The sequence below is a fragment of the Xyrauchen texanus genome, chromosome 24 (genome assembly GCF_025860055.1).
Source record: "Xyrauchen texanus isolate HMW12.3.18 chromosome 24, RBS_HiC_50CHRs, whole genome shotgun sequence".
NCBI classification, from domain to species: domain Eukaryota; kingdom Metazoa; phylum Chordata; class Actinopteri; order Cypriniformes; family Catostomidae; genus Xyrauchen; species Xyrauchen texanus.
The window spans coordinates 3,081,270-3,108,826 of record NC_068299.1 but is presented as its reverse complement, the minus strand read 5'-3'; the positions used below and the strand labels follow the sequence as shown (position 1 = coordinate 3,108,826).

Below are 27,557 nucleotides of genomic sequence, written 5' to 3'. Positions count from 1 at the left end.
ATTAGAAAAATGGTGCAAGATAATCCAGGATTAAGTTAACACAGGGTTGAAAACAGAACCAGTTTACATTGTGGCCAGTGTGGGTGCACAAATTATGGCCAAATAAAAAACATGGGCAAATTAGTATGGGCATAATTTATTTATTATTATTTTTTTAATTTAAGAAACAGCTACAGTCTACAGTATTCTCTCTTAAAATAGGATCATGAACATGAAGCCAGGCGTGGTTAAAAATGTAACCCTGGGTTAAAAACTCAAATTTTGAATCAAACTAAGTGATCTAAAGTATTAATGGGAATTTGTAGGTTTATGCACAAATGGTAAACTGAACAAAAATATATAATGAAATATGAAATATATGAAATAGAGTGGAATGGCTTTGTGGCTGCAGTAGTTGCCAGGGGGTGTCGAAGGGGAGGGGTTATGATTGGCTGAAGTGGGTCTGTTGCCCTGGCAACGGAAAAGGGGTTTGGTAGCGTTGCTGTGCGCAGCGCGGATGGAGGAAGCAGCTGCTGATCACACTCACTCAGTTTGAGGCAGAACACTCGGAATACCGAAGCGCTTCATCAGAAACAACCGGATCATCATCCTGCATGCACGTGAGTAACGAGGCGATTTTTATCCGATCGAGTGACTTTATATTTATATGACTGGCGTAAAAAAAGTTACAATTCTACGGGCAAGTTAATGTTGAAAGCATGGGCGGATATCAGGCTGTGATTCTGTTCCTGTATTGTTTCGCATGATCTCGTGTTTGTTGTCGTTAACATGACGAATTTCGCGGAATCGGGAGAATGCGAATAATTTAAACTCGAACATTCCTTCGCTTTTTGCCACATGCTCGAGTGCAACAAACTTATTATTTTGTGATATATAGCGCAGGGCATTTGCTCAAGTGTTTTCGCGCACTTCTGGGTGATATAACGATGTTTTCTTGTATTTTGTGCTGTGTTGTGCTTCTCTTTTGTGATTGGTTCCATAAGTCTATCGTTGATGTACACGCCCAACGCGAATTCGCGCGGAATCGCATTCAAATCGAATTTTTCAACAATGCAACAATTCAAAAAAATTCCATTCCATCGCGAGAAGATACTTTTGTCTGTTTGAGCATTGAGTTTTAATTATTCAATATCAAATGTTTAAATGTAAACGTATTTGAATGCATTATGTAGGCTATAAAGGAAAGTGTATATTTTAGGTGCAGTAACTGCTAACTATTTCTTTTAAAATGTTCAAAATCACTTTTTTGTGGGCAGTTCACTTAAAATAGTTAAATGAATTTAATAAAAATTTATTTGAATGGTAAATTAAAATTTAAATTAATATGCGGTCGAAATTGTAAACAAATGATATAAGAATTACAGTTATAATTACAAAATTGTTGTGTAAAATTGGTTTATATGGAGTAATGAATGTTGCACTGCGTGTAAAATCAACTGTCCATTCTGAAGGAATTATTAATTATTGATACACTCCATTTAGTTAACAAAGTGAACCCAACTATATAGATGGTTTCCTTCCATTGGTTTCCTTGCAGACTGTTTTTGAGGCATTAATGAGAAAACAATTAAGACATTTCAGGTGTTCTTTTAGTAATGGGTTGATACAGTGGTCTGGCTAATTAATCAGACGATATTTTGAGATCATTGGCTTTGGCTGATTAAGATCCCATCAACAGACTTGCCAATGGATAGAGTGCATTTTCTGTTTTCAAATATCTTTTGTTTACCCATTTTTGTGTGTGACCTATTTGAAATCTTTAAGTTGTATTTGGACATCTCGCTGGCAACCCATATGGTTCGACCACTATTGTTTTTATCTAAAGGAAAGTAAAAAAGCAACATAAAAAACCCGCAACTTACTGATAGACACTGTCATGGGTTATGTGAGTCATAACACCTACATTGCCTGAAATCTTTGTCAACACGCATGCTTTACATACTACCTGTGTTGGAAACAATTTTGTTGTCTTTACCCAGTCAATGGCTGATTGGCTCGTCTCAGGTCATGCTTGGAACATCGCTGTAGGTTCCATATGAACCCCATTCACTGGAAGCTTGACCTCATTGACATCTTGCAATCTGTTCATGGTATCCCTTTCACAGCAAGTCCACTCAGGGATTGAGGCGTCTTTGCTGCAATTCCCCAAGGCTCGAGTCACAACAACCTGGATTATGCCAATGATTATGTATCCAATACATAGACCAATTTGTGCCTCATTGTTCTGCATCACGACAAAACGTGTTTTTGTATCCTTACATACTAAAGTTTATGTCTCTGTGTTGGCATGGCATTACCCCATTAAAAGATTAACAGATGTGTGATATAACGGCCAGGCCTGGCTGATATTTGGCCATTTTGTGATTTAACGGCATCGCTGATAACCGCTGGTTCATTTGACCAATTTACAGAAATGTTAGTTACTTGCAGGATGTCAGTTTTAAGGCCCAAAACAAGTGCAAGGCAAACGCTTCTAGATACGCAAGCTTGATTTTGTGTGTTACGTTCCAATGTGTCAGAGCGCTGCTATTCGTATAGCAACTAAATTACGTATTCTCAGTGTTGCAGCAAGGGGGTGCTATAACCTGCATAAGTGTAAACATTGTACTTCCTACTGAACTACTGTCATGGCAGAGTAACCGTGCGTTCAGACCAGAGGCAGCAAGAGCGTAAAAATTCGCTCTGGCTGCCCTGCCAACAACGCTATCGAAAATTCGTGGAAGCTCTGACGTATTTGAAATAGGCGGCAACGTTCGTATCTAAAGGAGCCTCAAAACATCCAGACATCTTTTTGACGACATATCACAACTAGCGTATATCCTCATTAAATATTTTATTATATAATATTATATAAATCATAATAATATCCACTTCATCAACTCACCTGGCACACCAACAATTTCAGACACTTTTGTCCACTTAACGTTTTATTTATTTATATCCCTGTAAGCAAAAGGGACAGATCAAATATTACGGGAAAAGCCGCCACGGGAATAATCAGTCTTCGGAACTAATGTTTGGTGGGAACCAAAGTTTACACTGTTGTGTTATCTAGACTTCGCTAGAGCGGAGCACTTCTATACTCCAATAGGTTGCCGCCGAACCGCGTCACAGCTCATTACCATAATATTGGCTGCACTTGAACTTTCCTCTGACGCCCAAGACTCGCAGCGTTGCTTCTCGCCGCCAAGAGACGCTGGCTGTCATAGAAAATGAATGACTTCCGGTCATGTCGATTTGACGCTCTCGACGCCTCTGGTGTGAACGCACGGTAACAGTGTGAAGGGAATCTTGCTCAGCAAGATTGTTAAAGAATATGTTTATTCTGCCAGAATTATTACAAATAGCCATTTTTCATGATGTTGTGGTCACTCATATAGTAGAGAGGTTTATGTTTGAGAAGTAACAAGGCAAAAGATTATCGCCAGATGAGGTTGGAAATGGAATTGAAGGTTAATCAGAAAGAGACTTGGCATAAATAAAATAGAAATGGAAACAGACGTGCAGTCTTCAGGGAGGCAACAAAACTTTTCACAGGAAATTGGTGAACATAAATGTGTTTTACAGTAGATGGCACAAACTGTGCAACTGTGCATGCAAGAGAACTATATTCCTTATAAAAGTGTTATTGTTGGAACCCCATTGATGTCAAATGGATTGTTAATTGAGTTAAAGAGTCTTATTTTAATTGTGTGACAAAGGGGGTGTTGGTTCGACTGTCCTACTCGTTCGACAGATGTTGTTTGCTGACAGCAAGACACAAGATAAACAGCTCACAAAAACGACAAAGGCATAAAAGAGAGAATGAACTGCTTGAACTGTTGTTATTAACTGCCAGTTTTAACAGAATAGTAGTAGTTTGTTATATTTGCAGACAAGTTTTTTTCTCTTAAATTTTCTTGGTCTCATTAGTTTTTGTGTCATAATCTTAAATCGAAAATTGGAAGTGCTTATTTCGCAAGTAACTATATTTATATATATATATATAATAATTTTTTTTTAATTTCTGAAGAAATTGTCAGTGTTGCATGCCAATGCCAGGATGTTATAAGTGGTTATAGCACATTGCTATGTAGTTGCCACATCATGCCAGGGTGTTCTGAGTGATTCAAGAGGGCGGTCCTCTACCTACAGGTCTTAGCGGTTGCTAGGGTGTTGAATGGTTTCTAGTAGAGCTGAACGATTTGGGCAAAAAATCTAATTGTGATTATTTAAAAAATAATAATCAACTGCGATATGATATCTGGGGGCACCTGACTGCTTTGTAAAAAATAAAATATTTGTGACTTTTCATCTTCATTTTTTTTAAACCGTCAACTTGAATTATTGTCTATTATTGCAGTAATAATAATAATGTTATTATTAAAGAAAGTATTATAGAAATTTTTTTTGTATTATAATAATTATTATTATTCAATAGTAATTTATTTCTTTAATAATCTTTTTATTTGCAGTCCGGTTAAACATTCAAGACTTTATTTCAGCGGTAGCTTTTATTTTGAATCCGAAGGGATGGAAGTTTCTGTGGTTTGAAGTTGAGTTGACAACAGCCTTTTAATGCAGTGAAATGCTCTCATCTACCTTGCTGTCAACAAAAACCCACTCTCATGGGGTTGTTTTAAATATGTATATAGTAAATTGTAGTGGCCAAGCATAGAGGAATGTGAAATTACGCAAATGTGCAATTAAAGTAAATCTGGGGTGCCTTAAATAATGCGAGTTTGTGAGTATGGAGAACAGAACCGCTCTGAAACCACACATGTAATACACTTATCCTGTTTACATGTATTTAAGAAAGCACTACCTTTTGAAAATCGCAATTTCGATTTTATTTCAGTTAATCGTTCAGCCCTAATTCTAGCACCTTGCTATGTGGTTGCTAGGGTGTTATGAGCGGTTACTAGGGTAGACGTTTGTTTGCACACTTGCCCATATCCCAAGCCTCTATGATATTCTGATTTCTAGATATGGCTTGGCACCCTCCTTCGTCTATCAGATCTTTTTTCGCCTGTTTTATCGTTTAGCATGGCCAATAAACAATTTTCTTGCATATTTGTACCGTTTACAAGTATTTACATTGATGTGTAGAACAAGTGCTAAAACGGCACTTTCACTTTAAGAATGGTGGCAGTTCAGCTAGCGCCTCGTATTATCGCATATTAAAGCGAATGGAATTGCACAGCTTCGTTACCACATCCTTGCTTTGTATGATGACACTGAGAAAAATGGCTAGTAAGATACGTAATTTATATTTCGCAAGTTTTGCACACAATTTTTCTAAGTAAATATTAATGATATATTATTAAGTAAAATCTACTTAATATTGATACCCAATATTGATTAAAATGGGTGAGTAAATCTAACTTGAAAATCAGTTAATACAGTAACTTTTACTTACAAATCTGGTGTACATGGTACTTAAATTCTTAAAATTGAAGTGAACATTTTATTAAAACATTTCACATTTTTAGCTTTCCTTATAAAAACAAGTTTAATCATGTACCACATGACTGATATGATGCCTTTCACAGGAACGCTTAATGAATGCTATGTAGTCTATTAGACAACTTAATCTTGTATTATTGTCAGTAGAACCAAGATACAGAGTTGCGCACGCAGACCTCAACACTTGGTGCATTAAACACGATGACTCTAACTCAATAGACAATTTTGATAATAATGAACGGGTAAATTTGCACAGACTTCACAAGAAAAGAAACCAAATGTTACAACAAAATTAACAATAAAAATGGTGTCAATAAATTTGCAAACAGTGAAACCATGCAAGCTCATTAATTATTCAAGCCCGGTGCATGCTGAGAACACTCAGCTTCAGAAAGTGAAGTAAAATAATTTTATATACCTCTGAATTTTATTTCAAATTAGCAAATACATATGACTTTAGGATTGATGAATGATGACACATTGTAAAGATAACGCATTTATAAATAATATTTACTTCTGTGCTAGAGCATTATTTTTGACACGTTTAAATTGAGTACAAAAATAGAATTTACTGAATGTTTTCACACTTCAGCTTATTCAGGGTAGAAAGTACTTAATCTTTTCTGCTATATTTACTAAAGCACAAAATAATTTTTTTTTTAAGCGTAGAATGAAATGTTAGTCGCATATTATTAGCATGAAATTTAGTTGATTTACTCGCATTGTAGAGGGTTGCACATAGGGTAAAAGATCGATCTTGGATTTTAAGAATCCATATCGGGAAATGAAGATGGCAATTTATTGGAAAATCGATATTTTTACCCAACCCTAATATTTAAAATATTAAATTAAAAATAGTCATGGTTATGTAACATATAACACATTCTTGGTTCAATTAACAGCCAAACATGTATAGATTACTATATAAACCACAACCTTGGTATAAAATCACTCATACCGTGATAACTGATTTTGGTCATGCCACCCACACCTAATATTAGGAAGCATCTTTACTGAGCCTAATTTCATTTTGCCAGTCTAAATGAGACATTGTTCACCTTGAGACCTGCAAATGCACATGTCATGATGCCCAATTTTTTAAATCAGTCAACGGTGTGTATTGCGCGCCTTGTAGCTTAAGTCTGTTGATGTTATCTGGCCTTTGTTTGTAGGTGACTGCAGCTGCACAACGTTCATCAGCTGAACGCCCTCTGCCAGCACACCCCTCCCTATTATTTATTATTTTCTTTCTTCCTGACAAGACCAGGAGAATGGACGTTCCCAAGAGCTCCAGAGGCCACGGTTGTCTTGGTTACGTGACATCGCCGCATGCTAATATAATATAGGTGGTTGCTCCGAATTTGGGTTGCAAATGTAAAAATAGCATTTCCTCTTCTGCAGAGAAGCACTTCCTCCATCCTTCCTTGAGCTCCAACTGAAAGCCAGTTTCATTTATGGTGTTGTGGTGTATAGTGGAAGTGAATGGGAATTGGGCCTGTCAGGCTGCAAAATGACAAAACAGACCAAAGTGTTTGCTAATCATTTACTGTTATCTTCCCCTTTTGCAGAAGCTCTGAAGTGGACAACAAAAGTTGATGTTGTTCACGTCAAACCTGACGTGATGTGTGTAACGGTGCCATATTTGGTGCAATGGTGCTAGATTTTAAGTTGGTCTGTCCATCAAACAAAGCTATTGTATGGCTTCAATACTCAAATATGGTCATTGACATTTAGTCATTTAGCAGATGCTTTTATCCAAAGTGACTTTCAAATGAGACACATAGCAAGCAATTTGTCATACAAAGTTTAACAACATCTGCAGTATAAGTCTGCCAAGTTCTCACAGTGGCTGGAGTAGTAAAGATGCTTGCACAGAATAGACAGACAAGGGTTTTTTAGGGTTAAGTTGGTTAAGTGCTCACAGAATAGATGTGTTTTCAGCTGGTTCTTGAATGTTGAGAAGGTAACAGCAGATCGTGTGGAGGTTGGAAGTTCATTCCACAACAGACAAGCAGAGAAAGTGAACATTCGTGAAATGGACTTTGAGTGATGGGACCACCAGGCGTCGCTCATTCATGGATGGCAGAGAGTGAGTTGGAGCATAGACCTGAAGAAGTTAATTGAAGTAAGCGGGTACGGTTCCATTGCAAGTGTCAAAGCTTTGAATGCAGGTAGCCAGTGGAGTGAAATCAAGAGTGGGGTGACATGAGCCCTTTTTGGCTGATTGAAGATCAGATGCGCTGCTGCATTCTGGATCATCTTAATAGTGGCTTAGTTGTGTTAGCTGGAAGGCCAGCCAACAGAGCATTGCAGTAGTCCAGTCTTGAAATGACCAGAGGCTGTGTGGCATATTTAGACAGGAAAGGTCTTAATTTCATTATATGGAGAGGAACATTCAGAATATTCGTTATATATTAACCTGTTGCGTTTAATTGTCATTTTTGGGTGATCTATCCATTTAAGTGCGTACAATGGATTTATTAGCAGGTTTAGGACAAGTCAACTGTGGCTTATTACCGTCCATGTGATGTTTATGTGGGTTGAGACACAGTTTTGTCCATCAGTTAGTCACAGATAACGTAGAATGTGAACACTCCCGTGTGGCAGCCCCTCATATCGTACCCCCTCCCCCTTCGCTGTCCGCATCTGCCGTTGGTCGGCACGGGGGATTTGATACATACTGCCATTAGCAGTCGCTCTCCCATTGGAAGTGATGCTAATGTGACCGTTGGCCTGATTGCGAGGGAGAAAGTGTCAATCTAAACGTGCCTTGTGTCACTGGTAACAATGGCCCATTGTGTAGGTCACTCCCACACATTGAATAAATGGGGTTTGTTTAATTGAGATAGCAGTAGTGCAACATTGTTTGCCACGTCCTGGACAAGCCTGAATTACACACACACCAGTGCAAAAATAAGTAAGGAATTCAATGATTGTGTTTCTGATTCCGGTCAGCATTTATCCAGATTTAAGTCTCAAACCTTGAGTGCACATAAACCAATAAATCTGGAGTTTTTACCGAATTATACAAAAAGATCAGGACTGTGCAATAGGATCATTCCATGTGAACTCAACCAGAGGTCCCAGGCTCAAATATATTTTTACTGGTGAAAGATAAACATAAATGATGATGAAAGCCAAAATATTAAATGCCATGGAACAAAGTTTACTTAGTAATCCATTATGTTGTAGAGGGAGGTCAAAATGCAATTTTCACTGATGATTTTGGAGCAAAACTACAGGTATAAAAAATAACATTAGAAAAGTGCCAGCATCATTATTTTATTGTTACACAGAGATTGACAGGTCTATTTCTAAATGGTTTACTTCACTGCCCCTTGTTGCATTATATGTCCAAGAATGTGGATACAAAAAAAGTTGTTTTTCCCAAAGTTGGAGCCCTATAACTCCAGAATGATAAAAGATATCTTTTTATATTCTGTTTCACAACAAACTCCTTTTTGTATCTTCATTTTTAAGGCTCTGTGTGGTTAAATCTTAGACATGTGGCATTCTCAATGTGGCTTCACCCATAAATTGTTTCAGTTTTACCCATTTTCAATAGTTGGAAAACAAATGTGGGTCTCATGGTATGAAGCTGTAGTATTTCTGGTGCAACTAGGGCTGTTACTGATGATTATTTTGATATCTTATTTTGATTATTTCTTCAATTAATTGGATAAATCAAATTTTATTTCCTGTATTTAATTAAAATGTTTTTTTTTTACAGATATGATAAAGGATGTAAGGATAGATTTGATCAGAATATCGCAAGCAAGACAGCTGTTGAATAAAAGTTTGTTTTAAGTTAAGAATTTAATGATTAGAGGGCCTGGGTAGCTCGGCGAGTATTGATGCTGACTACCACCCCTGGGGTCACGAGATCGAATTCAGGGTGTGCTGAGTGACTCCAGCCAGGTCTCCTAAGCAACCAAATTGGCCCGGTTACTAGGGAGGGTAGAGTCACATGGGGTAACCTCCTTGTGGTTGTGATTAGTGGTTCTCGCTCTCAATGGGGCGTGTGGTGAGTTGTGCGTGGATCAGAGTAGCATGAGCCTCCACATGCTGTGAGTCTCCACGGTGTCATGCACAATGAATCACATGATAAGATGCGCGGATTGACGGTCTCAAAAGCGGAGGCAACGGAGACTTGTTTTCCACCACCTGGATTGAGGTAACCACACCAGCATGAGGACCTACTAAGTAGTGGGAATTGGGAGAAAGGGGAAAAAAAGAATTTGATTAGACACCATTTCGATGATGAAAACTATAATTGGTAAATAATTAAAATAACTAAACTGGTGTGTTCAATATCATATTAGCATATTTTTGCTGTGATATCGAAATTGGCATTGAGAACTCAAAGCACAACACTAAATCACTGTTGATGAAGTATCTTACTCTATGTGTGAGCATAGGTTACCTTTTGAAAAGTAGGCAGAATGCTTGATTTTTGGGATGTCAAAATGGGTTTGTTTTCATTTCCTCACACTCATGTAGTTCCAATGTCATTCCTATTCCTCTATAAATAAATCCATGAGAAGAGAGAGCTTGTTACCACCTGTGAGCATGGTGCAGCATACATCTTTCACATTTTGATTTCTAGATTCTACGAATTTGTGCTTTAATGTGGGTTTTGTATAATGTGGGTTTTGATATTGGTATTACATTGCAGCTTGTGGCATGAGTGTTGCATTTTGAACCTGGCGTGTCAAGTTAAAAATAGTTCAACTTTTAGAACGCATCTGCATTCGACACCATTCAGTTGTGTGCTGTATACCTGTTTTTCATGCAAGAATGCGGAAAAAAATGTCTAGTCCACTTTGTATAGTGCTGAGAGCTGTTGTTATCCCACACCGAAAGCCACAGTGTACTGTTCCCGTTCAAGTCCTCATCTAAGCTGTCGGTCAACAAGCAACTTCCCAAAATGCCACTGTAACGATTAGCTAAATTAAATTATGAGACCCCATTTTGCCAAGGTTGCTTATAGTTGTTACTGGACTATTTTGAAGTTGCAAAAAAATAGAAATCACGCTCATGGAATTGTTTACATGGTTGATTGTCGATGTCATTTGGCCGTTTACAACATTTCCTCAATAAAATAACATGTTTCATGGTTTTACATGACCTAACATGTTGTTAGCTTACTTAACATAAGTTTAAAATTGCACATTTAAACACATTCATATATTTTCTTTTTACTTCCAGATACTATAAGTGATCATTTAGACAGCCAAACTCTTTGCTCTAGCTATTGCATTTCTGAAATCGTCACCCTGATATCAGCACAAACGCGTTCCAGTGGCTGACGGTTTGTTGCTATATTAAGATGAGCCTGTGACATTGTGGGGGAAGGGACATCTTCTCTTTTCATGTTCATGTTGGACGCCGTGGCCTCTTGAGAATATTTTACATAATCAGGGACAATACATCATCTCATATGAGAGCTCTCACGCTGTTGTTTCACTGCAAAGTTAAACGAGTGTCAAACTATTTTCTACGCAGTACATTCCAGCTGTATTTTTAGTCGTATCTCTATAGCACTGAAGGTATTAGCCTACTTCTGTAAAACACTTGTGCTTCCCAAGGGTGAAGTGCGGGAACAATTGTCAGAATACTTGAAGTATTGGACTATGTTCTTCCTGAAACGCCACTCTGGCCGAATGTTATTAAAGTTAAAGTAATTTTATTTTCAATTTAAATTCGTTTTTAAATCCCCCCCAATTTAAATTCGTTTTTTCTCCCAATTTGGAATGCCCAATTACCAATGTGCTTTTAAGTCCTTGTGGACGCGTAGTGATTCGCCTCAATCCGGGTGGCAGAGGACGAATCCCAGCTGCCTCCACGTCTGAGAACGTCAATCTGCGCATCTCATCAGGTGGCTTGAGCGCGTTGCCACGGAGACATAGCGCGTAACTCACGACAAGCCCCACTGAGAACAAACATTTATATATTATAAATACACATTATAGCATCCACGAGGAGGTTACCCCCATGTGACTCTACCCTCCCTAGCAACCGTGCCAATTTGGTTGCTTAGGAGACCTGGCTGGAGTCACTGAGCACGCACTAGGATTCGAACTAGTGAACTAGCGAACTCAAAGGGTAATGGCTATCAAAGTCCCACACTGCAATGCAAATACACCATTTTCAAATGTATCCACTTGTTTCCGCTAGACGACACCATTTCAGTTTGGACGGAAGGCCAAAATATAGAGAAAAGGATGTGTTGGGGGTCTGGGAAGCTCTGCGAGTAAAGACGCTGACTACCACCCCCTGGAGTCGCCAGTTCGAATCCAGGGCGTGCTGAGTGACTCCAGCCAGGTCTCCTAAGCAACCAAATTGGCCTGGTTGCTAGGGAGGGTAGAGTCACATGGGGTAACCTCCTTGTGGTCGATATAACGTGGTTCGCTCTCGGTGGGGCGCGCGGTGAGTTGTGCTTGGATGCCGCAGAGAATAGCGTGAAGCCTCCACACGTGCTATGTCTCAGCGGTAACATGCTCAACAAGCCAAGTGATAAGATGTGCAGGTTGATGGTCTCAGACTCATCCTCCGCCATCCGGATTGAGGCGAGTCACTACGCCACCACGAGGACTTGGGCTACGTCTACATTAATCCGGATACATTTGAAAACGGCATTTTCGTTTCAAAACGCTCTCCGTCCACACTAACTAAAAGTTGCTCGTCCACACTTAAATGAATGAAAACGCTTAAATACGGTCTAAAACGCAATTTTCCTCATGTTCTGTCGCCGGACACCAATTCCGAATAAACTTCCCTTCGCCTTTGAAGGAACACGATGTGAAGGTTGTACAAAGTGACGTTTATTTTTTAACAACGCTATCAAAGTGAGTATCAGTCACAACAGTGCCGCTATAACACGGGCCGCCATCTTGATTGTTTTGGTTGGATAGATCACATGACTAAAAATGCGTCATCGTTTTCCAAAGCTTCCGTTTTCACAGTCCACACTACAACGCGAAAACGACGTTTTCAAATGTATCCACTTTGGAGTGCGTTTTCAAAAAGCTCAGTTTTCATGGACAAAAACGCCATCTCCGTGTGAACGGAAGGCCAAAACGGAGAGAAAAAGATGCGTTTTCAAACGAAAACGTATTCGTGTGGACTAGGCCTTAGAGCGCATTGGGCATTCCAAATTGGGGAGGAAAAAAATTGAAAAGGATGCTTTTTCAAATTAATTCATATTAATGTGGATATGTGGACTACATCTTAGTTTCATTTTTTACAATTCTGTTTTTAGTTTTTTTTTGTCAGTTAACGAAAGTGTTTTGTTTCAGTTTTGCTAAAAATAATGACACTGATTGGACCATATTCTCAACAAAATGCCATGGTGACCTTCAGTGTATTGAAATACAGTCACACAGTCAGCAGTGGTGTTTGCACAGGGGTTGTAGACACACCTGTGTATTTGATGTGAAGGTGGGACTGCTTTTCTTCTTGTTAAATGATTTCAATTTTATTTTGTCAGTTTAATTGATAACAGTGAATGAGCCGGGAAGTTTGGGGCATGATAAAGAGATGGTTTAACACAGCAAAACGCCTGGGTTGACAAAGGGTGTGGTGATACATCCCAGGGCACAACTGGAGTGTTGGGAGTCTATAAAGGCTTCTTTTTAGTGGTGTTGCAAAGGCAAGCATGATTATAACTATTGCTCTACTTGATGTTAACATCTTAGTGATTTGAACAAACCTCTAACTTTGGTTTGTTTCCCACACCGTTTGTGCTGCAGACATAAATGACTCCATAAAGCAGCTTGTCCACTTTTCTAACCAAGTAATTTAATTTAATTTCAGTTTTATTTATCCTCTGATTTAACAAAGAAGTTACTAGGAGATTGCATTTTAAATGCTGGTATCTACAGGTCACTGTATTTGCTCAGTGTTCCTCTTTTGCTTTTTGTCAGAAGTTAGTATCTGCTGTTGTTCTCTGCCCGAGCAGTTTCAGGGTTGAGATTGGAGGCACGGTGAAAACATTGAATACTGACCTGGACTTATTGATGTCCCTCCATCTGACTTTCCTACTAAACACTCCAGCAATAGCACCCCACCAGTTTGATCTCTCTGCAAACCCAAATCAGAACTGTTCTGATGATGTCATGTGAAGATCTGCTTTTTAGGTCACCACTTTGAGGTTCCTCAGCAGTCACAGGTTGGCGACCTGCATTTGTTTGATTGCAGGAAAAGTCTGGGGTTTGGCACCTGCATTTGTGTGTCACAGACTAAAGCCCTTTAAAGATCTAAATTTCAGTTCATTCCTTACACAAAGCTATCGTATGACTTCAGCAGGCTTGAAATATATCACATGAGTCACATGAGTCACGTTCTACCATTATGGTGCTTGAAAAAAATAAAGTAAATAATGACAGAGTTTTCATTTTTGTATGAACCATCTCTTTAAGGACGAGAGATCTTGAGTGGAAGCTGTCCCTGGCCTCCCTCTCTCTCATGAATGAAAGACACAGGCATTGAATAAGTATTTTAACTTGCAGATGAGCTGGTGGCGCCTCTGTAATCGGGCCCCGGTGTCTTTCCCACTACAACGGTCCCTCATTAGCGCTCTCCTCCTCCCTCACAAGTGTGCCATTACCGGCTGCTGCTTTGATGCCGTTTGATAAGACCACTGATAATTCTGATAATCGTCAATGAGCTAATCACATAAAAACCTCTTCTCCTTGATGCTCGACAGCAGTGCTCAAGTGTTGTGTCCATTGTAGAGGAAGTATGCTGTCCTTTAATAGGCCAGCAGCACCTGGACAATTAATATAACGGCTCCGCTGTTCAGTTTATATCAGAGTTTGTGTTGGTAATAAGGGTTAATGAACTACCCAGAGGCTGTAGAACAAACTGCAGAGCTTTGTTGATGTTAATGGGTTAACAGAAGCCGCTGTGTGTGTGTGTGTGTGTGTGTGTGTGTGTGTGTGTGTGTGTGTGTGTGTGTGTGTGTGTGTGGCAATGACACTGGTGAGTTAAGGGTACTTACCCAATTTACAACACAGTAAATGCAACAGAGGGAATACAAGTCAACATGTATTTTAAAACGTGCAGTTGCATGCATGACTGTCCGTGCATTCAAAAGGTGAGCATGCCACACACACTTACAGCCATGATTCTGTATAAAAGTATAGCTGTATAAAGTCAGTCCCTAATAATAGATTGTTTTAATTATTAAATGAATATTCCAGGTTCAATAGTTAGCTCAATCAACCGCATTTGTGGCATAGTGTTGATTACCACAAAAAAATTTATCTTGACTCCTTTTCGTTAAAAAAGCAAAAATGGAGGTTACAGTGAGGTGGAAGTGAATTTTTGGAGGGTTGAAAAGCAGAAATGTGAATCTTATATTTTTTTTTAAAGCACTTACATTCATTTTTCTGTTAAAATTATTATTTTATATGTATATATCACTACTATTATTTGAGCTGTAAAGTTGTTTTAGTTGTCATTTTGACTGTAGTTTTAGGGTTAGTTAACATCGTCATGGCAACAGAGATGTCAAATTGGCCATAACTCTACACATAAATGGTTAGTGAGTGATTTTATCATGCTAAAATCATGTTGACACACATGTTGTTTACGTCTTGTGGGCTAAACTCTACAAACTGGAGTGGTGGTGGTGTAGTGTTCTAAGCGCATAATTGGTAATCAGAAGGTTGCTGGTTCGAGCCCCACAACCACCACCATTGTGTCCTTGAGCAAGACACTTAACTCCAGGTTGCTCCGGGGGGATTGTCCCTGTAATAAGGGCACTGTAAGTCACTTTGGATAAAAGCATCTGCCAAATGCATAAATGTAAACTTTTGAAATGGTATTTAAAAAAAATAAAAAATTGGCCCCCATTCACTTCCATTATAAGTCTAGTGCCTCACCGTAACCTCGAATTTTAGGACGAGTCTAAATAATTTTTTGGGTAATTAACATTGTGCCACAAATGTTGTCGATTGAGCTTAACTTGAATTGAACCCAGAATATTCATTTAATAATATATTTTAAATATCTTAGTTAAATATCTAACAATTTTTTATTGTTTTGGTTTAATTTTGTTTGGTGTGAATATATTTTATTGTGTCTTGTTTTTTTTATATATGTGTTTGTTTTATATTTTTCCCTTTTGTTTTTGTATTGTTTTTTGTTTGGTAGGTTGGCTTGTTTTTGTGTTTGTGTGTTTGTTTGATTGAGTTTGTTTGTTTATGTTTCGCTTGTTTGTTTGGTTTAGAAATGTTAGTCTTGTTTTGTTTTTGTCTTGTTTTTTTTTTTGTTTTTTTGGATAATAATAATCAGATTCAAACCAGATTCAAAACTACGTCCTCAAAGCAGTTTTGTTTTTGTGCGAGTGTATATACCCTACCCACTTCGCTAACTTTTTAAAGGAAGCTTTACTTTAACGTAAACTGGCAGTTCTGGTGCGTTCTGACATGTCTGATAACTCCAATTATCTGAGAGATATGATTCATCAAGCACTGCTTATGACTTAAATATTAATTTCACTGTTTCCATGGCACTCCCTTCAACCTTTCAGTTGCACACTTATTTCCGCTAGCGACGATCCAGCTTCCTCTCTCTGTATATATGTTTGTGAATCCTCCTTTTTTGGGGGAGCGTGTTCTCCTTTTGATCATGGATCAAACTCATTACTGCTGCCACTTTAATCCATGTTTTTGTTCCTTAAAATGAATAATTCTCCCCTATTGTTCCAAACCTGTATGACTTCCCTCTGTGGAACACAAAAAGAGATTGCATTCAGGATGCCTCAGTCACCATTCACTTTTCTTCTATTGAAAACCGATGCAATAAAAGTGAATGGTGGCTGAGACTAACATACTGCCTTACATCTATCATAGAAATATAATGAAACTCAGATTGACTTTTGGTTTTAGTTGTTACACTGTTTGAGCTTATTTCCACTTTTTCCATTTATCCAAAAGTAGCTTCTTTACACCCAAGTAGAAACTTTTCTAAAAATATTATTTTGCCTTATGACCCTTAAAAGTCTCATCCTGGTTGTTTTTGACCTATTTAAACATTAAAAACACAAGTAAAATCTCCATCCTCTGCATAGAGAGAGCTGACCCACCCCTCACCCACAATAGACTGGCATGTGTGCTGTCAGTCTATGAGCGGTGTGTGGATGATACGAGCAGGAGTATGGTTGACAGCGTGGTTGTCATGGTGACATTGGGGGCACGGATTTCAGCATGGTGTTACTAGACGGTAGGGATTTGCCAGTTCGCTCAACGGCAATGACCTGCTTTCTGCTTTAATGCCATGGCAAGAGCGCATCTGCCCATTCTACAGTAATATGTTTGTGCCGTTTGACTTGACGATGTGCCACACAACCGTTGGAACACATTAAGGATTATATTTATAGTTGCTGATGAGCAGTACAACAGTCTTACAAAGCAAAAGCATCCACATAAATCTGATCCAAACCAAAGAGATTTCAATTTCAAAAGGCTTTATAGTAGGGCCGGTACTAGGATATAATCTTTGGGGAGGGGGGCAATTGGGGCATTTTGGCTTTGGGGCAATGGGTTCTCCTTTCACTTGGCCAAGGGGGTCCCTCTTGGTCATCCCCCGGTGGGGGGGGGGTTGTAGAAGGAAAATCCACAGGGGCCTCCCTAGCCTGGCCATGCTTTATAATGCTGGGATGATTCCTGACCGATGCCAGTTGGTACCTGGAGATACAATATTATATCAATATTTTGGTCGCAATGCAAAAATATTGTGATTACTTTGTTTAGTGTGTTGCAAATCGATACTACTATATACTGCAATCTTTTACGCACCTGTTTCACATTCATTTTCAATTGGACTTTGGGGCTTTGCGCAACAAGTGCTGAATTTCTAGCTTTACTACATCAAATTGTATAGCTTGTTTCCAGCATGTTTAGACCCTCTAAAAACCTTTACAGTCAGTCTGAACAGATATCTTACAAAGTTAACAAGTTGTAGACTTTCAGACGTTCATTTCTTAGCTCATTTGCTCATACTTAGCCCCCCCCCATATTGATACTGTAATGTGAGGTAAAATATTGCAAAACTTTGAAAGGTACTCTAAAGATTCTCCGATGCTTTATATGACATTCCTTCTGAACTCATGCAAATGGAAATAACTGGCAGCAATTCCTTCCTGCATGGCCCCTTATAGGCAATAGACTGCTTAAGCAACACTCTCACCTCTGGTTTCATGGTAATGAATGAGCAGAGACCTAATGTGGATTTGTGGATTTTATGCAGCCCATTTGCTGCTCAGCCAGTGTCCATTGACTGTTTTCACGCAGCTGGTTGACTTGATGGCTAACTAGCAGCTGCGTGTGATCTGTAAGGAGGTGGGCGGAGATGATAATCAGACTGGGTCATCTCAATCGCTCTCAAGAAACCTCAATAACCCTCAGACATGAGAGCTTCTCCTTCAGTTGAGATTGCTGAAGGACTGTGAGAAATACCAGTACATGAGTTCTAGAAAGAGGGGGGTTTCTTGGAGAGATTATCGGAAGGAATAAGTGAGACTGGAGAGAAGAGGAAGTACAAGCAAGAAGTTAGGCTCGAACTCGAAGCTTGACTTGTGGGAAAAATGGTAAAGAATGTCATGAGACGGCACAAAAGGGAAGATGCTCTATAAATGTGTGACATGAGATTGATTCATTCTATTCACCAATTTATTGTATTTTTTCCCCATTACGTTGGGTAAAATTGAAGTTACTTTCATTTTTGTCATTCCTACTACGCTCCGACAATTGTCAGCAGATCAAACACCGTTTCTGTTTGTACTTCAGTTTATCTGTCGACATGTGTTTTATGAGTTTGATCAATTTTTGTTCATGGGTCAATGATGTCACATGCATTTTTTTTGTCCAGATCTATTAAATTATTCAAATACACACAACAATTACTTGAAAACACCTCTTCTATGATAAACGTGTTCAATTTCTGAAATCAAAGTCATTTTAATATATTTTTTTTCTGGGGTTTAAAATATGTACCGATACTAGTATCGGGTCTGCTACAGCGCTCATGTACTGGTACTTGTTAAAATGCTCCGACACCTTATTTTTCAATAACCCTATACTGACAATGACCATTCTCAGGGCTCGGTTACATACTTTTTCCTATTATGTTCAATTAAATGCTACCAGATTTACCAATTCATTAGCAATCTTCCATTTTTCAAGCAGTTTTTCTCATTCTTTTCCTTTCTATTTGCTTCTCCCTTCAGAAGACATCCCTGATTTAATGGGTCCAATCATCGGGATGTCACCGGATAAGAAAGCAGAATCCCTAGGTGTGCTGGGGGAACGGGGGAGCCTGCGTGGAGTTTGTGGGACGATACCTGAAGCCGAGTGTGCCTCCAGCCCCCTGGCCACCAGCCTGGATCGTACCTCCAGCTCAGGAGACGAAGAACTTACCAACCTCAACTGGCTCCATGAGAATCTTCTCCAGAACTTCACACTGGGAGGCCCCGAGGCCCAGTCCAGCCCCAGTCCGCTCTTTGACATTGAGGGCAACCACGGGAAGTCCGTCATCTCCTCGGCAGCTTCTCGTGGAGATTCCGTCAAGTCAAAGCCACCTTTCTCCTTCTCCCTGCTCATATACATGGCCATCGAACAGTCCCCCAGCAAGTCTCTGCCAGTGAAGGACATCTACGGCTGGATCTTGGAGCACTTTCCATACTTCTCTAGTGCCCCCACTGGCTGGAAGAACTCGGTGCGGCACAACCTGTCCCTCAACAAGTGCTTCCGCAAGGTGGAGAGCGGCCTTGGGAAGGTGAGCATCTTTCATTCAATCCCGATGATGGTATACTTCTGAGTTGCTCTGCATAAGTAAACAAACTAGCTAGTCTTTTTACTAATTAGACATTTAGCTGATGCTATGCAGTGTGATTTGGGGTGCCGTTTGTTGGGTATGTCTTCACTGTTTCTTATTGTTTTTTTATATGTAAACTTGTGCTAGTTGGACGTCTTTGACCATTGCACCGTGTCTCACTGTTTTTTCAGCATCTCATGCAGGAGCGCCACGATTTTAAGACATGGTGTGAAGTCGAAAGTGCTTCAGCTTTTAAAATGCATTTGAGACACCTGCGTTCTGCTCTATTCGTTTAGCGTTTTTAAGCAAAAGGACGTTTTCAGTGCGAGCGACCCATTGCAGAACACTTACTTCAGGGACAGTTCCCACTGGAGTATCCGAAGGTTGAAGTATTGGTCACCCATAAATGACACTTTATGAATGACACATTTTTTTAAGATTTACTACACTAGGGGGGCCTGGGTAGCTCAGTGGTTAAAGACGCTGACTACCACCCCTGGGGTCGTGAGTTTGAATACCAGTGCATGCTGAGTGACTCCAGCCAAGTCTCCTTAGCAACCAAATTGGCCGGTTGCTAGGGAGGGTAGAGTCACATGGGGTATCCTCCTCGTGGTCACTATAATGTGGTTCGCTGTCGTTTGGGGCTTGTGGTGAGTTGTGCGTGGATGCCGCAGAGAATAGCGTGAAGACTCCACATTCACTATGTCTCTGCGGTAACACGCTCAACAAGCCATGTGATACGATATGCGGATTGACTCTCAGATGCGGAGGCAACTGAGATTTGTTCTCCGCCACCCAGATTGAGGCGAGTCACCAAACTGGCCCAGTTGCTAGGGAGGGTAGAGTCACATGGGGTAACCTCCTCGTGGTCGCTATAATGTGGTTTGCTGTCGCTTGGGGCGTGTGGCGAGTTGTGCGTGGATGCCGCAGAGAATAGAGTGAAGACTCCACACGCACTATGTCTCAGCGGTAACGCGCTCAACAAGCCATGTGATAAGATGCGCGGATTGACTCTCAGATGCGGAGGCAACTGAGATTCGTTCAAGATTGTGTCACTACGCCACCACGAGAAATGTCAAAAATGACAGTTGTGGCATCAATCCAAAACACCAAACATTTTTGCCCCTAATAAAGTTTTTTCTAAATGTATTATACTTGTTTATAAATTGGACAACATTTTTAAGTGAATAGCATGCTTGAGATGAAATATGAGACAAGTGATGTTTAAAGAAAAATCAAGGGAAATATCACTAATGTACTTAATAATAAAAGTCCACGGTGCTAAAAGTGCCCAAAGTTGAAGAAACAGCCATTTGCAGTAGAGAGAGTGAGGGGGAGGGTACGGGACCAAGAAGCTAGTTTTGAAGACATTTGACGACTGTTTTGAACCACTAGGCCAGAGCTCCTACTTGTCCACCATTGCCAACATAATCTTTTACCAAATGACATCCGACAGTGTTGCACCTTCATGTCCGTCTGCCTCTGTCGTGTGTGCGGTCAGTGTAAAGTGTTCGGCCACTCAGCCGTAATGTTGAGATGTGTTAACTGACTGCAGTGAGAGTGAACGTGTAAGAGAGCGACAGTGAAATGATTTTGTCTGGACCCATGAGAGGTCATCAGTGAGAGCTCATCTGTCAGACAAACACCGAGAGAGACACACAGAACTGGTTTCACATGACACTGCCTGATTTGCGTTACCCTGACAACGTTTCCTTCTTCCTGTTTTTGAGCCGCCTGGTAATCTAAGTCTAGGTTTAGCCACCCTCCTCCTACATAGTCATCAATCTCTCTTTCTCTCATAATAAATGAAATTATAATATAGACATAGGAATATAATTGATGTATACTATTTTATTTTGAATATATATTTATGTGTGTGTGTGTGTGTGTGTGTGTGTGTGTGTGTGTGTGTGTGTGTGTGTGTGTGTGTGTATATATATATACACCAATTAAAATCACACCGAAAACACACAGATCAGCCACAACATTAAAGTGCTTAATTTTCATGAAAATGACGTTTACATTTACTGTTTTAAGACAATCATAATCGTCTTAAAACAGGCTTAATTTCTTATGATTGTGAGATGAATATGTTCTTGATCGGTTTTGTGAGATTCACCTGGATATTTGAATGTATGGATAGGCAAAAGTTGTCAAATCTCCTCTAGACTTTTCGTGTCGCTGTACACTGGATGTAGGCTTTTGTCTGCCAATAATCAATTTCAGAAACGTTAAATATGACACCATGTTTAATCGTGGGTTATTCTACCTTTAATGCTTTTGACTCCCAACAAAATCCATTTACTCACACCATTGAGTGCCACAGTAATTTACTGATACAGTAATAATTACAACTTATGGATCATATCCTGTCATATCATCCAAACTGCATCTTTTCTGCTGTTTACGACCAAACTCTGATGTTTATCGGCAGCTTTGAACCATTCCTTGTAAACTCTCAGCAGGCTCTGTATTGCCAATCTCATGCTCAGTTGATCATATTAAGAAGCTTTTCAGTGGCTAGAATCACTCACAAGGCGGCAGTTTAAGTGTCGAACTGTTTCTGTCTGTTTGGAGTGAAATGGACCGATACATACAACTAATCCTTCTTGCACATGTGCCGTATTATGAAACCCCCAAACTGTGACATGATGGCTTTGGCTTGTACTGTATTGGTCTTTGTTTTTGGTGATTGTCGATTAATATTTGTATCTCTCAGTAATGTTCCAGTGGGTAAAAACCCTTGCAATAGTACTGTAGTTTTGCAGCCTTTGTATATAAATGGTAATCTGATGGTTTTCTACATTCATTCTTCAAATTTCTACACATCTCCCGCCAATTGCACGTAGCTGTTTCGTGTCAATATGCTAAAGCTTTGCTAAGATACGTTTGTTTTGCCGGGGTCGCCATCAAATTCGTTGAAGCGTTATTCGCAAACGATTTGGTCTATCAAAAAGATGTTTTTCAGAAAATTCTAAATGGCGAAAAATTTAGTTGGCCGGAAATGGATGATTCTCCATTTTGATTCTCGACCTTATGGTTAAAAAGTTATGAGCATAAACATAAGTGCAACTTTGAACAGTTGGTGGCGCTAGAGAGTTTGTGTTAGAGACCCCATATTTGGGACAGTTACATTTGAGAGTGTCCTCTATCAGTGTGCCAAATTTCAGCATTTTCCTACATATGGTTATGTGGGTTGCCATAGCATCCCAGCAAGAAAAAGAAGAATATGAAAACTGATACAACATGTGCTACAGTACGCACCTTCAGTGCTTGACCCCTAAACATACAGTTCTTCTCAAGGATATCTGTTTTACTTTCTACCTAAAAGCTTACCTGTAAATATTCAATGCCCCATATCTGGTAAATTTAGCTAAATCCATTGATTTAGTTCTTTGGAAATGTTCATTTGTATCAATTCAAACACTTTTTTTATTTCAGGTGGACTGATTCACCACAGAGACTAGTCAAAATCCCAAACGTTGTGTACAGCTAGACATTTTTTGTGTGCAGTATGCATCAGTTTTGAGATCTGGGCTGGTAACCGAAAGGCTGTAGGTTTGAATCCTGCAAAGGGGGTGTTCATTTGTATGTTTGCTGTTGTATCTTTGTGCAAGACACTTAAACCTCAAGTTAATCCAATAGAACTGAATCCGTCATAAGTTTTTTGTTAGTCACTTTGGATGAAAGCACTTGCTAAATGACAACTAAGGGGCCGTTCAGACCCAATGTTTTCTTGCGCTTAAAAAGCTAGATGCAGTGCAAGAGGTGTAACTGAACGCATGTGTCTCGAGACGTGTTGTTCTTTTTAACTTAAAATGCCAAAGAATGGTCACAGACGTTCGTGTACCACATGTTTTCATAGAAAAACAATTGAAAATCAACACATGGATTCAAAAACCGTTTGGTGTGAACAGCCCCTTACTTGCTCTGCAGCTGTGCTCATGTCGTCTAACTATGTGGTTCCTGTAGGTGAATGGAAAGGGATCTCTGTGGTGTGTGGACCCTGAATACAGACCCAATCTGATTCAAGCTCTAAAGAAACAGCACTTTCCCACAGCCCACTCATTCTGCACGCCCCCCGCCTCCCCACCCAGGTAAACATACATTTACTACAGTACAAACACACACACACACACACTTTTATACAATATAAGTGTAAATAACTAAGCAAAATAACTTTGTCTGTCTGACAGTGCCTTCTCACCCGCTCGACACCTCTTCCTCCAGGGCTGCTCTCTGAAAGGTGAGACAGTTTCTCTGTTTGGTATTTTGAATATTGTCTCTTTAAAAATTACAAGTGTCAATTTTGAAATCTAGTTGGTCACTGATGAATGTGCATTTTTTTCCTTTTTTCCTGTGCTCTAAAAATATCTCATCAGCTAGATATTGCACGTGTGCAGAGTAAGGGGCCGTTCAGGCCGAACGTGTTCCTGCGCTAAAAAATTTAGACTGTACAACAGAACACAGGTGTCTTTTAAAATTTAGCAGTTCTTTTTAACCTGACATGGCTTCTAAAAATGTGCCGTTCCTGAGACTGCATTGCATCTATCAAAGACGTCTCTCCAGTGCATGTTTACATAGAAAAGTTACGGAGAAACAATGTTGACTGATTTTTGGTGTGAACAGCCCCTAAAACTGATTGATGTCTATTTGAGAGAGAATCGTTCTTTAAAACGACTCACAAAAATGAGTCTGTATGGTTCATTAGTGAATTGGTCTGAATCAATAAGATGTTTAAACAACAATCTGTATCCAGTAATGTTGCGGTTTGGATGCATCAGTGTCACGTCATTTCTGTCTTTCTCTGTTGTCTGTCTGTCTGTCACCTTGACCATGGCGTCAGTCTCTCTCTCTCTCTCTCTGACTTGTTGCTAATGAATAATTCAAAGCTCCTGAAGGGTAGCATGGAAATGGAGAAACTCCAGCCCCTTGACCCCCCTACACACTCTCTGACCCCTCTGTATCTTGTGTTTTGTTGCAGAGTCTGATATTGATGCTGCCACCGCTATGATGCTCTTAAAATCAGCCCCCGGACACCACAGTGACCAGTGTAAGAGAAGACCCTCTTTAATGACCGAACCCAAGAGTGAAAACAAAAACATGTCCAGGTCACATTTCAAACTCCAAAATCAAGGACAAAAAAAAATAAAATTACAATTTTGCATCTAGAAATGTTTTAGAACAATTCAGGTTTTGTTTTGAGTTTTTTTGCAATGTAACAATGTGTTCTTGACAATTAAGGACATTTCCCCCCAATCACGGGTCATTTACTTCTGAATCATTTTCTTTATTCTCAGTGTTGATTTCTCATTGGTGTTTAATCATTTATGGGGAAAATGTGCTTAATTGTCGTGACAATAATGATTTTTTTTATTTAAATTCTTGTTAAAATAAGCGTAATTTTACTTAAGCTAAATATAAATGATTTCTTTGTCTTATGATTTTGGGGTGAAATAAAACCTGAACATGTTTTTGGAAGGTTTTGTGAGAATCACTCTTAGCTTCTTTTTTTTTTAATAGATTCCAAAGGTTTTAATTATCTGTCTGTCTGTCTGTCTGTCTGTCTATCTTTCTGTCTGTCTATTTGTCTGTCTATATGTATCTGGCCGTCTGTCTGTCTGTCTATCTATCTATCTACAATATATCTATCCGTCTGTCTATTTAGATGTCTGTCTGTTTGTCTGTGTCTGTCTTTCTGTCTATATGTATCTGTCTGTCTGTCTACTGTATATGTATCTGGCCGTCTATCTATCTGTCTGTCTTGTCTGTCTGTCTGTCCATCTACAGTATATCTATCCGTCTGTCTATTTATATGTCTGTCTGTATTTTTGTCTGTCTGTTTGTCTTTGTCTGTCTATCTGTCCGTCTGTCTGTCTTGTCTACTGTATATGTATCTGGCCGTCTGTCTATCTTATCTGTGTATCTGTCTGTTTATATGTATCTGGACGTCTGTCTGTTTGTCTGTCTGTCTGTATTTTTGTCTGTCTGTTTGTCTGTGTCTGTCTTTCTGTCTATATGTATCTGTCTGTCTGTCTACTGTATATGTATCTGGCCATCTATCTATCTGTCTGTCTGTCTGTCCATCTACAGTATATCTATCCGTCTGTCTATTTATATGTCTGTCTGTCTGTCTGTATTTTTGTCTGTCTATCTGTCTGTCTGTCTTGTCTACTGTATATGTATGTGGCCGTCTGTCTATCTTATCTGTGTAACTGTCTGTTTATATGTATGTGGCCGTCTGTCTGTGTATCTGTCTGTCTGTCTGTATTTTTGTCTGTCTGTTTGTCTGTGTCTGTCTTTCTGTCTATATGTATCTGTCTGTCTGTCTACTGTATATGTATCTGGCCGTCTGTCTATCTTATCTGTGTATCTGTCTGTTTATATGTATCTGGCCATCTGTTTGTGTATCTGTCTGTCTGTCTGTCTACTGCATATGTATTTGGCCGTACGTCTATCTATCTGTGTGTCTGTCTGTCTAAATGTATCTGTCTGTCTGTCTAAATGTATCTGGCCATCTGTCTATCTATCTGTCTATATATCTGTGTGTCTGTCTGTCTCTTTGACTAAAGATATGTACATCTATAACGCATGAGTCATTCTTTACATGAATCCATTTTAAGCATGAAAACTCCCTGCATGTCACACGCCCCTCAAACACGCCCCATAATATTGATTGTGGTGGACTGAAATACGATCTGTGAGTCTGATGTGACCAGTTGATGAGTCAGTTTAGTTCAGTCTCGTGCAAAAAGACACGTGTGCATCTGTATATAAGGAGAGGGATTTGAGCATGTATCTATGTAACGACTAAAAGCTCTTACTGGTAATTAGTGCATCATTGCGCTCCCTTCACACGTCTTTACCCTCGTTAAGCGTGTCACTGTAGTGTTCTCAACCGCTAATGAGCCTTAATCACACGCGTCAAAAGAGTGCTTCATTAAGACGGATGAAGGTACTAGATGATGCATTTCAGAACAACAGTCATTGTATAGATTGACAGCTCAGATGTGGAATTTAAATGAAAAGAAAAAATATTGAGGAACAGACCGATATATGGGTCGATAATCGCAAATATCATCCGATTAATCGATTGATCGATTATTCGACCTGGCCTAAAAATCAGCCCATCTCAAATTCTATTATTTATTTATACTTTTGTAAACATGAACCATGTCTACTCTGGCAATTAACAGAGCAATATATCCTCAAAATGTGATGAATCGGTTTGGCATAAATCAAATCTCAAATTATTTTAATATTTTTTTTCAGTTGTGAACAATGCTTGCTCGGCCAATTAACAGACATGAAAGTGGCTGTTTTCTAGATTTTAAATAGATAAAAAAAATAATAAAAAATTCAGCAATGTTGTGTTTAACAAATCATGATGTCAGAAACATTTCCTGCTGTGATGTATTTGTGAAATTACTCATAAAAGTTTAATAAAGCTTGTGGTTTGTCATGCAGCTGACCCGGACAGCCCCATTAACCTCTCTCGTCCAGACTCTGTCCTGGTGAGCAGCGACCCGAAGCAGGACCACAACTACAGCAGCGCGTCATTCCAGCGGTGCTCGTCTCGCTCTTCCTCGTCATCCTCTTCATCGCTGTGCTCCATGGACGATACGGGCTGCGATTCGGGTCAGGGCCGCCGCGCCGGCAGCGAGGGTTTCCATAGCGACGAGGACTCCGAGGAGGAGAGGAACCTGCGCCTGCTCAAACTTCCCATCCGTCGCCCGCTCACCGTCAAGTGCTCTATTCCGGGTAAACGGACCCGTCACGAGTCCAAACCAGAACTGGACGAGGAGCTAAAAGAAGCGGCTGGGTCACTCTTACATCTGGCCGGGATTCGATCCGGTCTAGATTTATCAAAACGAATGGCCAAGAGCAAAAAACAGGCAAAGCATCGGAAATAAAGCCGGAAAAAGCCTTTATTGACCTTTTAACCCCTGGACTGTAAATCAGTGACCGTGCCTCCTCGTTATTTTTGCTTCATTAAAAATCGTACAAACTCCGAGCTCAACAATAAGGATTTTTTTCTGCTGCCCAAGTCAGGCCAGTAATTTGTACCCACCCTGGTAATATTTTATTTTATTTTATTTAGTAAAATTATACTTGAGACATAATAGCGATTTATTTTTGTTTTGCAACTTTTTTTACACATGTTAGAAAATAAATAAATGCATATAAAGTGTTCGAAAATACTTAAACACCCCTTGTTGACAATAAGATGAACTAAATAGAAAAACCCCCACACTGTCACAGCTTTTACCTTTTAATTGCAGCAAAATTGG

At 39.5% G+C, this 27,557-nt stretch overlaps 1 protein-coding gene and 1 long non-coding RNA gene across 3 annotated transcripts in view; one reads left to right on the top strand and one right to left on the bottom strand.

The window, feature by feature from the left end:
• The first annotated feature begins 473 nt into the window (after positions 1-473).
• The window catches only part of LOC127617592 (forkhead box protein N2-like), a 36,601-nt gene continuing 9,517 nt past the window's right edge, over positions 474-27,557 (top strand). Inside the window, exons 1-6 of one of the 2 annotated variants that reach the window (XM_052089581.1) lie at positions 474-599; positions 18,680-19,227; positions 23,239-23,363; positions 23,463-23,512; positions 24,251-24,319; positions 26,734-27,557. The exon at positions 26,734-27,557 is cut by the window's right edge and continues 3,734 nt beyond it. In XM_052089581.1, coding sequence (XP_051945541.1) covers positions 18,697-19,227; positions 23,239-23,363; positions 23,463-23,512; positions 24,251-24,319; positions 26,734-27,179 — 1,221 coding nt within the window. In that variant the 5' untranslated portion in view covers positions 474-599; positions 18,680-18,696 and the 3' untranslated portion in view covers positions 27,180-27,557. The remainder of the gene's footprint in view (positions 600-18,679; positions 19,228-23,238; positions 23,364-23,462; positions 23,513-24,250; positions 24,320-26,733) is intronic. The other variant, XM_052089582.1, reaches the window with a different exon arrangement.
• Positions 9,558-27,557, bottom strand: part of LOC127617627 (uncharacterized) — a 53,864-nt gene continuing 35,864 nt past the window's right edge. Inside the window, exons 2-3 of the long non-coding RNA XR_007967368.1 lie at positions 9,869-9,967; positions 9,558-9,644 (exon numbers count right to left, since the gene is read on the bottom strand). This is a non-coding gene — a long non-coding RNA (uncharacterized LOC127617627). The remainder of the gene's footprint in view (positions 9,645-9,868; positions 9,968-27,557) is intronic.